This window comes from Gracilinanus agilis, chromosome 4 (genome assembly GCF_016433145.1).
Source record: "Gracilinanus agilis isolate LMUSP501 chromosome 4, AgileGrace, whole genome shotgun sequence".
NCBI lineage: Eukaryota > Metazoa > Chordata > Mammalia > Didelphimorphia > Didelphidae > Gracilinanus > Gracilinanus agilis.
Genome location: NC_058133.1, coordinates 332,506,392 through 332,520,561, shown reverse-complemented (window position 1 = coordinate 332,520,561; position 14,170 = coordinate 332,506,392). Strand labels below are relative to the sequence as shown.

The 14,170-nt window shown below is 32.5% G+C and overlaps 1 protein-coding gene across 2 annotated transcripts in view; it reads left to right on the top strand.

The window, feature by feature from the left end:
* The window catches only part of RNGTT (RNA guanylyltransferase and 5'-phosphatase), a 383,467-nt gene that overhangs the window by 303,392 nt on the left and 65,905 nt on the right, over positions 1 to 14,170 (top strand). For both annotated transcript variants that reach the window (XM_044676398.1, XM_044676397.1), the window contains one exon: positions 11,912 to 11,978. In XM_044676398.1, coding sequence (XP_044532333.1) covers positions 11,912 to 11,978 — 67 coding nt within the window. The remainder of the gene's footprint in view (positions 1 to 11,911; positions 11,979 to 14,170) is intronic.

The window sequence follows — 14,170 nt, the reverse complement described above, 5'->3', positions numbered from 1 at the left end:
TTTCCATATGCTCCTAAGCAAATAGTAATTCTAAACATTTGAATGACATATAGTCTAAATCTTACTTTGAGTAGGGAAGTTCATAACTACCCACAATAATTTAACAAAAACAAAAAAAAGCCTTATCTTCCGTCTTAGAATCACTACTGTGTATTGGTTCTAAGGCTTAAGAGTGAAAGGGCTAGGCAATGGGGATTAAGTCATTTGCTCATGGTGTATTAATGGCCCTATTTGAGAGGGATTAGGTGGTAAAGAGAGATAGACCAGTGAGTTGAATCTCTCAACCCTTCCCTTAAAATGCCACTAACACAAAACAAACTAAGGGGAGTTTCTCCGGAATGGTGGACTTCCAGAGAGCGAGAGCCAGCTTTAGAGGTCAGTGGGAAGGCTATCACAAATGTTGAGGTATGTGGAGACCCTGGCCAGATCGGCCCAGAGCCTCCATAAACTAAAGCCTCCCCCTAGTCAGCTGACGACTCCTCAGGGAGTCTGGCTCTATGATGGTTTTAGCCAAGCAATTGCTCTCAGACCCTCTTCCCCTCTTTGTCTATGAATAAATCTGGAACTTGTTATCTGATCACTGTATAATTTATTGTGGATAAATCAGGGTTGTTGATGAGAATGATGGGCAGAGGGAATGAGGTAACTCTAAGGATATGAGCCCCAAGGTCCATCCCTTTGGGGAGCCAATTTAGACTTCAACCCAAAGTTTCTCCTTCCCTTCCCCCTATCTCTAGGTTCTATCTTATAACTATATTATAAATATATTTTGCTAGGGTTTCTTAGTAAGGCAAAGTGAGAACAGGGAGTTTGGGGGTCTGCTCCCAGATTAGAGTCCTGACTCCCCAAGGATCAAGAGATCTTGGTCTTGATAGTAACAATGGCTGCTGGTAGGGAAACAGGCTTCAAGGATTCACACCAGTTCAGGAAAACCCTCAGGTTGACTCTTGGATCCTCTTGAGGAAGCTCCACACCTTCCTCCCCACCTTGAGCTCCTCCAAACCAATAACCACTTCCTCAGGAATCCTTCCCAGGAATTCTCTACTATTTCCAACCGACACTCTTGGCTCATGATCCCAGCATGCAACATTCTGTGCAGAAATTCTTTTCCTCACACTTTGTTCTTACAAGGGTCACACTGCTAGGAAGTGTCTGGATCCACATTTGAACCCAAGACATCCCAACTCTAGGCCTGGCTCTCAATCCACTGAGCCACCCAGTTGCATCCCATATTAACATTTTTGAAAAGATGGGAAACACTGCAAATTAGGGTCACATTAAAGTAGAAATCTGGTCATTCCCCCTCCCTTACATTTGTAAATATCTTCTTTTTCTCTTCCTTCTTTTTTCCTTTTACTCTCTTTCTTAGAAGGTGGAAAGCCGTGATAAAGAAGGAATCTTTTATGTGGTGATGAATGGGAAAATACTGGGCTGGCTATACCTGAAGAAACTAAACTAATCTCAGCATAGAAGATTTGTATAAACTGAAAGTTATTGAACTTTGAAAACTTTTAAAGTTCTGAATCCCTAAAACATTGATAATTTATAGCACAGAACAGTATATGTATCCCACATTTATATAGTGATTTAAAATATAAAAAATTTTTATGAACTATCTAGTGCTAAGAAGTAGTAGTCTACATTTACATTGTGCTTTTCAGGATTATAAAATATTTTCATCATAATTAACCCCAAGAGGCAGATGATAAAAATATTATTCTTCCAAATTCATAGATGAAGTCACAGCTCAATGATATTAAATTGTTTCATGCCCAGTGTTTAGTATCCAAATTCAAAATTCAAGTTTCTTCTGATTTCATATCCAGGACTTTTTCCATTATGCCACACTGTGCAGGCTCTTGTTTTCATTGTTATACCAGCTTCTTTCACAGTATAGCTAAACTATTTGATACCATGTCCCCCTTAAAGAATAGGAATTCATATTCTTATTATAAACACAAACACAAGCAAACCAGATATCATAGAGAATTAAGTTTGGACAATAAGCTTCACAAATAAAAGATAAGGAAATCTTGATTAGAAAGTTATATCTTCTAAGAAAGAATTGGGAGTCTTATTGTGTTTCAAACTCATCTTGAGTGACCAGTATGATATAGTAAAAAAAGGTCACGAAGTCTTGGGTTATATTAGAGTGGCATAGCTTTTGGGAAGAGAGAAGTGACAGTTCCTCTGTATTCTGCTTTTATCAGACTTCACCTATAATAGGGGATTCAGTTCTGCATATCACATTTTAAGAAGGGCATTGACAATTTGAGGAATGTTCAGAGGAGAACAAATAGGATACATGATGAAGCATACTTGTAAATACTGGAAATATTCACCTGGAGGAGAGAATACTCAACAGAAACATGACACAAATTGCAAAAAGGCTAATTTAATATAGGTGTCAGGAAAAGCTTCCTAACAATTAAAACTATTCAGAAATGGAATGACTTGCTTTGAGTGGTCCTGGAATCTACTCCCTTGGAGGTTTTCAGACAAGAGGCTGTGAAATCTTGGTGTCTTGATCCTCCTCATGGTTTTTTGTTCATTTCTTACTATAGAATTGCTATGGACACTATTGTACTTTTTTTTCCTCCTTAAGAAAAGATTATTTAGTTTGGACCTAGACTTAGTAAAATAGTTTGATGATGGTGATGATGATGAGTAAGGTAGAATGATGATGATGATGATGATGATGATGATGACGACGACGACAATGATAATAGTGACAAAGATGTTATCAGCTGCCATTTATGTAGTGCTTTAAGTTTTACTCAGAGCTTCATAAAGGTTCTCTTATTTTCCCTCACAACAGCTAATGTGTTAGATGCTATTATTATTCCCATTTTATAGATGAGGAAATTGAAACTTGGGATTTAGCACAGGTTCATACAGCCAGTAAATATATGAGCCAAGATTTGAACCCATATTTTCCTGGCTTCTAGTACACACTCTACTGTGTTGACTCTCATAGTGCAAGATGTAGTGTTATCTGTTGAGAATGAAGTGTTGGAAATGTGGATTTGAGATACGTCTTGAACATTTTCTATGAGGGGCAGCATTCTCTAACTAGGATCAATATTTGGAAAAATCAACAACACAGATTGAAACTATGTAACATATGTATTTAGTTACCTGAGACTCAAATTAAATGTCTTAACTATAGTTTTATATCAGTATTAAATGACAGAAGGGGGATTTTGAACCCTGGTTTTAGAAGATCTTTGGATTATAGATCTGAACTTGGAAGGGACCCCAGAGATAATCTAATCTAACTCCTTCATTTGACAGATGAAGAAACAGACCCAAGAGGTTGTGCTATTTTTCCAGTTCAACATGTGGTTCCCTGTTCCTTCTTTCTTACAAGAATCAATAAGAGATAGATATAAACTCTTTCCATAGGGTAATGTGGCTTTAGAAAGGGTTTTTTGTTCATTTTTTGGAACTTTTTATTATTAATTTTTGTTAGAAAAGATAACTTGTTATTCTTATTTAATTCCATTTTTTCATATGCTGCTTGAATTTCATCTGAAAACCTAATTAAATTGTATGGAATAAAGACAAACATGACATGGCTATTTTTTCATACTTTTATTGGAAAATACTATTTGAAAGGTGACAAGGTCCGTAGTCTGCTTCCAGAGTTCACGTTTATCACTTAATAGAATCTATCAATTGAAGAATACTTTGTGTTTATTCATTAAGCATTATCCCATTCAGTAGAAATAATTACATTTTTCTTCACATCTGGAATATGAAGCCTTTAGCTTAACATATAAGTTTTTACAAAATGCAAATTTAGAACTGCTATTTCAATTCTGTTTGTAATAGGTGTGGTAATTTGAGCATATTATATTGCTTTTCCTAAAATCATCAGAAGGCTCCTCACTTGTGGGTACCTCATGTCTCCTTATTATTACCCATTTGCTTTAGGATCTGAAATTAGATTTTTAATGTTTGGAACATATTATAGTAGTTTAATTATTAAGTGTAAATCATTTAACATTTTGTGTCAGTTTTAAATGAATTTGCCTAGACAACTCAAGGATAATTTAATTAGTAATAAAAACAATTAAACCAGAAATAATTAAAGCAAAATAACATGCTGGTCAGTTTATTTTAGGTTTAAGGTAATTATAAGAATTATTATAGACATTATATAATTAGTTGTGAGTTCTTTCGGACTAAACCTTTCAAAGGAAAGCACAAAATAAGTTAAGGTATTTGTTCTGATTCTTTAGCGTAATTTAATCAATTGAATTAAATGCTTATGCAGCATCTTTAAAGATATGGACTATTCAATGTGCCATTCTCTTGGAACAAAAGACTATCTTGACTGAATTATGTAAGCAGATTCATGTTGAATTGTTTCTAAATAATATGAATGTGAATTATGCCATTACCATTAGAGTTTTATAATATATAAGGAATATAATATATATAAAGAATAAATTTAAAAAAAAAGAAAGATAGCTAATATTTACATGGCATTAAGAAACCCTAAAATTCTGTGGTTGTTATATTTTACACATCAAGGAAAAGATTGCTTAAGGAATTTATATTTCAAAAGTGGTATTCAAACTTATAATAATAGTAAGGAAGAGGCTAATGTAATGAAAACATGAACAAGACACTTTGGCCATTGATTTCATTTTGGTTTTTATAATCCATATCTCAATCAGAGTTTCATTCTGTATAGTTCTATTGCCATGCACAATAGGTCTTGTTTAAATTGCTCTGAAAAAAAAATCAGATATGAAGTAATTCTACCTTCCTTTTTAATAAAGAATATAGGAATCTCTAATGCATTTTTCTTTTTGATTGATCATAGCTATTATTGAAACAGCTAGTAACATGTGACTTAGTGCTGTAATTTGCTTTGAAAAAATGAGTTCTGAATTACATCAAGGCCACATTAAGTTTCTCTGTCTCCAGTCTCTAGAGTATCTTTTTATACTTCTTTTTCTGTCATGAATTACTTTTTAGCATAATGTTACTACATTTTCTCACTGGAAAAGGAAGACTAGTGTAAAACTCTGACCCATCTGAAAAGAGGATATTTTTGTCCAATAAAAAATAGACAAAACTAAAACATAGATTGTTTTTCAGATTTCCTTAGCACAGAAACTATTTGATTTTTAAACTCTTACATCCCGATTCTTAATATTGAATTAGAATACTTTTTTATATAGAATAAAATCATTAAAATGAGAGTAATTAAAAAGATTATTTTACCATTTAGTCTGAAAACGTGCCATACAGAAGAGTCTCAGGGTTGGGTTATATCCAGAGATATGAGAATTCATAAATTTCAGATTTAATATTAATAGCAGCATGTCATGCCCACTTTTTGGTTTGCTGGAAGTAAAGAAAAAAATAATTCTTGGGATCATTGGGTAGAAGTTTAGCCATTGATCTTTATGTGCTTAATGATATTATAGTTAAAAACCCATTTTTTAGCCTGCTCTCTTCATGCTTAAAACCATAAGCAGTACAACCAATAATAAATGAACTTTCCATTTAGAATAATAACTATAGACTCATTTCAGAATTATTTCTGCATAGATTCCAGGTAGTTGTATTTCCTATGACTATCAGCTATAAACATAATTAATGGTCTTTCAAGATTTGGAACATCATATATCCATTATTAATGTAGTTGCATTTTACTTTCTCAGTTTTTTATATAAACCCTTGTGCTCATCTCCATTAATTCTATATTTTCACCATATTAGATTTATTCCAAAGACTATTCCCTTAACAACTTTAATTCTCTTAAGATATAGGGCCCTTATTATTCTAAAGAATAAACGTTTGCCAATAATTTAATGGAAAAGAAATAAAGGTCTTTGGAAATTAAGTAGGTATCTATTCACCTACCTATGTTCATTCTTCTTCAAATACTTGATTTATGACTATACCTTAAGGATTGCCACTCTCCACAGTACTATACTTGTATATTAACAGATTGGTTCCCTGTTTCAAAAAGTATATCACTTTTAAATTTAAACTAATTATAATGTAGGAATACCCTGCCTGAAATTTACAAAAGATTTAATTGGTACCACCATAATTAATACAATCACTATTAATAACAGTTAACAGCACATACTTAATAGACTTAGAGCATTAAAAAATCACAGTGATAGCTATTTTAATATTTTAAAATAGAATATTATAGCTAGTAATCTTACAGTGTTAACAGCTTTCTACCTATTATCATCCCCCACCCCTTTTTTTTGGTTATACGTTTTCTGAATGATATTCTTCTACCACTTCTTGTATAATCATCTTTCTCCATTATCCTTTAAGACACCTATAACTTTGATTCTTAGATTGTTTCATTCTGAAATCCACAATCATACAATATCACTAGAATGTTTTTTTTTTTTAAAGAGTATGTGCTTTTTTAATTTGATTTTTTAAAGATCAAGCTTGGCTTTATTAAAAGTTCTCTACCATTTCCCAAATGGAGTCTAACCCCTAATCCCATCTCTTCTTCCAACTCTTGTCCTAATTTATTGTTAAGCTAGCATACACCAACTATATACACCATTGTTTGAGCAGTAGGAATTTTTCATCCATTTAGTTTTCTTGTATGGATTTTAGACCAATCTCTTTTTAATAATCATGAATTGAAAAGACATGATTAAAAAAACTGATGAAAATAATAATAGCTAACATTAATACTACATGTTAAGATTTGCACATTGATGTGATATAATAACTTATTTAATCCTTACAAAAATTAACCTTGTTTTTAAGATGAAGAATCATAGACATGGAATGGTAAGTTAAATTGCCTAGAGTCCATAGCTGTTTTTAGGCAAGATTTGGACTTGGGTCTTTTTGACTCCAACTTCCACATTCTATCCCCCTGAACCATCTTGTTTTTTCTAATAGTAAGCAAAAATCCACAAATGATTTACTGATGAAGTTGTTAAATTTCCACAAGTTAGGAGCATTTGGAAAATCTCAACCTGTTATACTAAATAGTTTTTAAAAATAGACTCTTTCGTTATAGTTGTCTTTAAAGTATATCAAATACAAGATCTTGCTTTATTTTTAAAAAATATTTTAATGTTTAGTTTTTTTTTTTAAAGAATGATTTGATTCTGTTAAACAAAAATACACAAGGCATGCTTATTTGTGGATAATAAAAAGCTAGAAGGAATAGCTAGCATATTGAAAGTAACAAAATGAAATTAAGGAAAAACTTGAAGAGTGTGAATCTTTAGGGTTAAAAATTTTATAGGAAAAGACATGTTTTAGTGGTCTGGAAGGGCAACATGAGTAAAAAGGATGATATAATCACCCTAAAAGCTGAAGCTATTATGTACTTAGTTTAAAATAATTGAAATGGAATATACAAAGCAATGGACATCCCTTTAATTCCTAGTTCTTTGTCCTGTTGTAAAGATAGCTGCTATTAATATTTCAGAACATATATATTCTTTTCCTTTTTCCCTGATACCCTTGGGAAATAGACCTAATAGTGGTATTTCTGGGTCAAGGAGTAATAATTCTTTGGGCATAATTCCAAATTATTCACCAAAATGGTTGGATCAATTCACAGTTCCACCAGCAGTATATTAGTGTCTCCATTTTTCTACATTCACTCCAACACTTGTCAAGAGTTTATTTTGATTTAAAGTCACTCTTATTCTTAATTTGATTTTTCCTATTTTTATAAATTTTACCAGGTACTACTATGGATTTTTCTTGTTTCTATAGGATACAAATACATTAATATTTGTTTCTTTTTATTTTCTGATATGTAGTATATATGCTGTTTCCAAAGTGACTTATAACCAGATTTATTTTTTTTTGTCATGAAAGAAACGAATTCTTAAGGTACTAGGTCATATTTATTGCCTCCACAGTAAGTTGTTTTTTTTTTTTTAAATCCTTACCTTCCATTTTATATAATCAATGCTGTGTATTGGTTCCAAGCCAGAAGGGTGGTAAAAGCTTGCAATAGTGGTTGCCCAGGGTCACACAAAAGGTAGTGTCTGAGGCCAGATTTGAAGCCAGTATCTCCCCAATCTCTAGGCCTGGTTTTTAATCCACTAAACCACCTCACAATAATTTTTTAACCTCAAACATACCATTCTGCATATATTAGCATTTTTTCAAATAAGGAATCTATTTTAGTAATATGCTACATTTTAAAAAATGGGAATGTAGGTTAAATACTAGTTTTCTAAAGAGTTATCAGGTCTTCAAATTATATTGCTTAGGAGAGCCCAATGAGTTGCCAGTGAAGGAACAAAAAATGACATGAATGAAAATGTACAGAATTTGAAAAGTAAAGCATGTATATAGATTTTCTAATGATGTAGAAAATATAGCTCTAAGGTTCACAACTTGTATGGGAAAATATTATGAAACAGATCATTGACATATTTTCTACCAGGTTGTGAGAATAATTAGGTTATATGTATCAAATTCTCAATTTCTTGATTTTTTTTCCTTTTTTTGAGTTTCCAGGTCTGTAAACAATGATAATTTTATCTTAAAAAGAGATTGCGAAGCCATCCACAAACTTTTTTTAAACAGAAATAATTAAGTACCCTACATATCTAATGTTAAATTTATATTTTTAATAAATATGTGAGATATTTAAAATTTTCATAGACTATTTTTAATTTGTCATCCCATATTGCATGATTGTGGCATTTTCCATTTTAGTTTTTGAAAGAGAAAGATGGTCAGAAGTATCAAAAGCTACAGAGAGATTAAAAAAAGATGAATACTGAGGAAAATTATTTGAATTTAGATTTGGTGATAATATAATCACCAGTCATTGATGAATCTGAGAAAACAATTTCATCAGATATAAGTCTGATTGCAAAGGGTTTTGAAAGGTAAATGAGTAGAAGAAATAGAGGTACAAAAAGTTTAGCAATGAAAAGAAGTAGCAAGATGAGCTTGTTAGTGGAAAAGATGAAAGTAGATCTAAAAGGATATGCAAGCAAATGAGGAGGAGCCAATGACACAAAATTGATTGTAGATCCATCCATGAAGGAAAATTGATGATTGCTAGTGTTGTGATCTGGAGAAGTGTTAAGGGCACAAAAAATATTAGCCTTCACTTGGCATAGAAACAAAATATTCCTCTGAGACAAAAAAAAAGGCAGAAAATAAGAGGTGAAATTGCTTTAAAAACTGGGGGCATGGGGGAGGGGTAGTGGAGCATAGAAGAGAGTTGAGAGAATATATACCAAATGATCTATTTCTTTTCAGTGCATAATATTGTCCTCATTTGTTCACTTTAATAACCAAGGAAAGAATTGTAAGAACTAGAATTGCAACCAGAGAAAGTGTGAAAACATTCTTTGATATTCAAGTAAGATAAACTTTTTGGATGTAAAGTCTCTTAAATTAGGTTGTCTAGCTTAAAATTATTTTGACAAAAAGGTTTACTTATAGATTTTGAATATATGTGCCCTGTAGTAAGTGATTTTTGTCTCCACTTCTCCATTTTCTTTGGTATCATTATTCTTTTTCATTATTTCATTATAATGTATCTCTATATAGGTTTTACCTAATTTTACATAAAAATATGTTGCTTGGTATGTGATTTTAGGGAATTTCTGATGACTATTATCCAGTGACACTGACTTCTTTGTTGTTCTATGCATAAGACTTTTCTCCTTTCTCTATTTATTTTCACTGGCTTTCCCCATGCTGGAACTTCTCTCATTACTTATTTCCTCTTCTCTTCTCTGACTTCTTTCAAGTCCCAGCCAAAATCCCAAGGCTTCTAAGGAAAACTTTTATTGATACCATTTAATGCTAGTACCTTCCTTCTGTTATTTATGTCTAGTTTGCCCTGAATATATCTTGTTTGTACATGCATGGTATTGTGTTGTCTCCTTCATTTAGGCTATGAGCTCCTCGAGAATAGTGATTGTCTTTTGTATTTGTCTACTCATCATTTATCACAGTACTTAGTACATAGAAGGTATTTAATACATGCTTGTTTAGTGCTCCAGTTTCTGTACTACAATTCCGATTATTTAGATGGATAATAATCTCACTGTTAGAAACCATCTGTTTTCTTGATGTTTTATCTCTTTCTACTTAGTAATATGATATAACATCTGTATAGCCTCCATGCAACCCTCCATTGCTATTTGATTCATCCAGTTTTCATTCTTCAGAGGTCATTATGTTCTATGATAATTAGTAATATAGTATCAATGGAGGAATGTTGGTATTATAAAGAGAAAAGTTTTGTGTCAGGGATCACTGAAAGAGCATAGTGTATTTTCTCAAATGCAATATAGCCCTTTTTCTTCATCTTTTCAGTTCTGGACCCAATTTGTTGTGTATTTGTAGTTTCTGTCCCAGATATGTGTACTTATGCAACTCAGTAGATTGACCATCTTAACTGCATCTTACAACCTAGGCAGTATGCACTTTTTAATTTATCTGTTCCTCTCTTCACCCTACCCCAACCCCACTACATTGTGGATTGTTAGGCTACTCTCTTTAACATTGTCATGGTTCTCACAGATGAAACCTTTAGTGTTCTTGTGGCTTGATATAATCAATACAAAGCCAAATGCAAACAGGAACATCTAGAGGAAATCTACAGGGAATTCCTCTTCTCATGTTGGTGTTGTGAATCCTGTTCATTTGATTAAATTTAAGAAATGCTTATTGAATACCTTTTTTGAGCATAGACCTTTGAAGTATTCAAGAAATGTGTCAGTCTGCCCTTGAGAAATGTCCATTGAAGAGAGATAAGATATGTGCAAAGGAAGCAAATAGAGAACAGTACAAAACAGCCTATGATCAATTACTATATATTTGATTTGGAAAATAATACATATACAGATTAATACCATCAAGAATTAGGATTAATTAGTTTTTGCTGAGGGAGTAGAACTTTTTATCTGTGGGAACATGATACAAAAGGGTAGAAGTGAGCACAACCTTTTCTGGGGAAATTCAGCAAGCATTATTAAGTGCCTGCTATGTGCTAGACATTCTACTAAAAGCTGAGACAAAATCAAAACAATCCTTACCTTCAAGGAAATTATATTTTGTTGGGGATCTAGTACATACAGATATCAACAAATACAAGCTACTTTGAGGGTGTAAAGGAGAAAGTATAAATGTTTGAGATAGGAAAGGCATCAATTTGTTTACTGTAGAAGATTTTTATAGGGTAGTACTACCACATAAGGTAGAATAGTAAATTACAACTAGATGACAAAAATTTTTGACTACCAAGGTGAGGAAATTGAACTTGATCCTAAAAGTAAAAGAGAGTGATTTTAAGTTTTTTAAGCAATAAAGTGATACAAGATGAAGATATTATTTTAATATGATTAATTAAATTTTCCATAGTGTTTGTGTTAGATCAAATTAAAGGAGGATCAGTTAGAACATTATTAAAGTAATCCAGAAGTGGCATCATGACAGTTTGAACTAGGTTAGTATTGGCTATAATGCATATAGAAAAAAGGTTATTCAGTAGGACTTGGTTACTTGTTTTATATAGGAAATCAAAGAAGGGAAGGAGTCAAAGATGACAAATACTAAACAATATTAACAATATTTTAACAAATTGCCTCTATTATTATGATATATATTAGTAAAATCTTACTTTAATACTTGTACAGTTTAGAGAATTAGAGATTAAAAAAACCAAACATTTAAATTCTTTTTACCCTTTCCCCTTTCCACACAGAGTGTGATTTTACTAGAATTACTCTATATATAGGTTTTTCTTTTTAGCAAATGTCTTCTTTAATCTACTATTTTCTGAAATACCAGAATGCTTCTTTGGATAATTTTATCATTACATGAAAGTAACATAGATATTAGTTTTAATTCAGTACCTATTTTTTTTTCAGAAATGTTGATAAGAAAATGATTATTTTTTAAATTGTAGGCTGCTTCCCCAGAATGTTGGCCTTCTTTATGTTGGAGGTTATGAAAGACCATTTGCACAAATTAAGGTATGATTACTTATTTTTCTTATGGTTTTTTAAAATGTAATTTGACTCTTTATCCAATCTGATAAGCATTTAAGAGTGCAACATCATGTTCTATAATAATGTTGTGAAGAATGGTGAATCTTTTGGTTACCCAAAGGGCATGACTATTTTAACAAAATAATAACTTTAGTGCTTGAGTACCCTGATTATTATTACTTGATCATGTTTTTTTTTAAATACCAAGTATTCTTAATTTCTTAGTCTGACACTGACATGCTATAATTCTATTTTAATTCTTTTGATGAAATAAGTAAATTTATATTTTTCCTTTTCATATCATTCACTTAACATCAAAATTCTATACTTTATCAAAAGTTACTGGGCTAATCAAAATAACATCACAAGCAACAAAAATATAGTGAACCATTTGATATTTAGTGTCACCATTAGAATAATTATGGGGGGGAAAAGGTGAAATTTTTCTAGGGGAAACTTAGTATTCTTATGGGGAAAACCAGGGAGTTAACTTAAATATTATATGTGGGTTCAAAAGGGTGAGTAGGAGACAGGAATGGACAATAGATGGGGATTTAACAAGTTAAGGAAACTGGGTTTAACTGTTAAGGAAAATGACTGATGACAGAAGTGACAACTAGGCCTGTCACCCTGCTCCATCTAGACAAGGGATAAACTCAGAGTATAATAAATACACACTATGGAAACTTCAAAGTACAAAGAAAACACACAGGGAAACAGTTTAATTGTTTTTCGAGAGGATAGGAGAGGGGATGAGGTGAAACTATGTCTAACTGCCCAGGACTGGAGTCAAAAGGGTAAGTTCCTTAGCCAACCTGACTTCTGACAGGTTTGACAGCTTGGCTAAGGACCTGAGGAAGAGGGCTTGGATTTGGGTTCTCACAACTGATCCAGAGATGTCTTCAGGATACCAGGAACCAGTTCGTCCATAGCCAATGATCCAAAAGTAACCAGTTAGGGAGAGATGTCTGGAAACTGTCCACCAGAACTCAGTCCTCTTCCCTACTCAGAGTTGAATTACAGTATGTTATCTTCAGTCTTTACAACCTTCATAGATCTCCAAGATCCCAGATCAAAAAGGGACTGCTGATTGCAGTTCTGCTCCAAACCCCTCACAAAACAGTCTGTTGCTTAGCTCTTTCTTCCCTACCCCCTGCATTCTATTCAGAATGTCCATGACTTCCAGCCAAAGCTTTCCCTAATATACTTGCAAAAATTTGCCTTTATACTTTTAAAGCCTATACCTATTATAGTATCATTAAGAGACTGCAGTCTAGCAAATCTTCCTTTTCAGTTCTGAAGCTCAACTTATTTCCATTTTCAGTATCGGTTCAGTATACATGTGTATATGTATGTGTATGTGTAAAGACACAAACTTAATAGATAGTCTTAATTTTTATTTTTTTCTTGTGTGGATACTTGGCTTTTTTGAATAATTAGAGTTCTTATTAGCCAGTTCCACATTATTCTGGAGTATGGTACAAGCAAAAGATTATCATCTACAGACTGAGGTAGCTCTAGAACCTCATTTCCCCTCTTTGACTTGTCCTTTATACAGAATCTCTTTCATGTTAGAGGGAAAAAAAATTTTTTTTAAGTTGTTGTTTTTTTTTAAACCCTTAACTTCTGTGTATTGGCTCCTTGGTGGAAGAGTGGTAAGGGTAGGCAATGGGGGTCAAGTGACTTGCCCAGAGTCACACAGCTGGGAAGTATCTGAGCTTGGTTTTGAACTTAGGACCTCCTGTCTCTAGGCCTGATTCTCAATCCACTGAGCTTCTCAGCTGCCCCCGAGGGAAAAATTTTTGATGAGTATTCATCTTTTATCCTTCACTTGTTGTTAAGAATCAGAGGACCAAGAATCTTGATAACCTTTATACATGTTATCCCTAGCTTATTAAAAAGAGAATCTTTAAGGTAAAGTTTTGTTTGACCACTTAAAATGTGCTTTAAAAAATATCAAAAAATAAACAGTGCAATTTTGTATAATTTTTGACTCTTTCAGTTAGTTTTTTTAATGGGAAAATTGTGATCTGTTAAGTAATATTTGAAAAAGTGCTATTCCCTTCTGATATCTTTCTTAAGAATGTCTTTGATGAATGTTGATGAAAAATTACAAAGATTTTAAAGGAATACTCACCTAAACTGCATAAAAAGGCTTATTGTAGACTTGAGGAGGA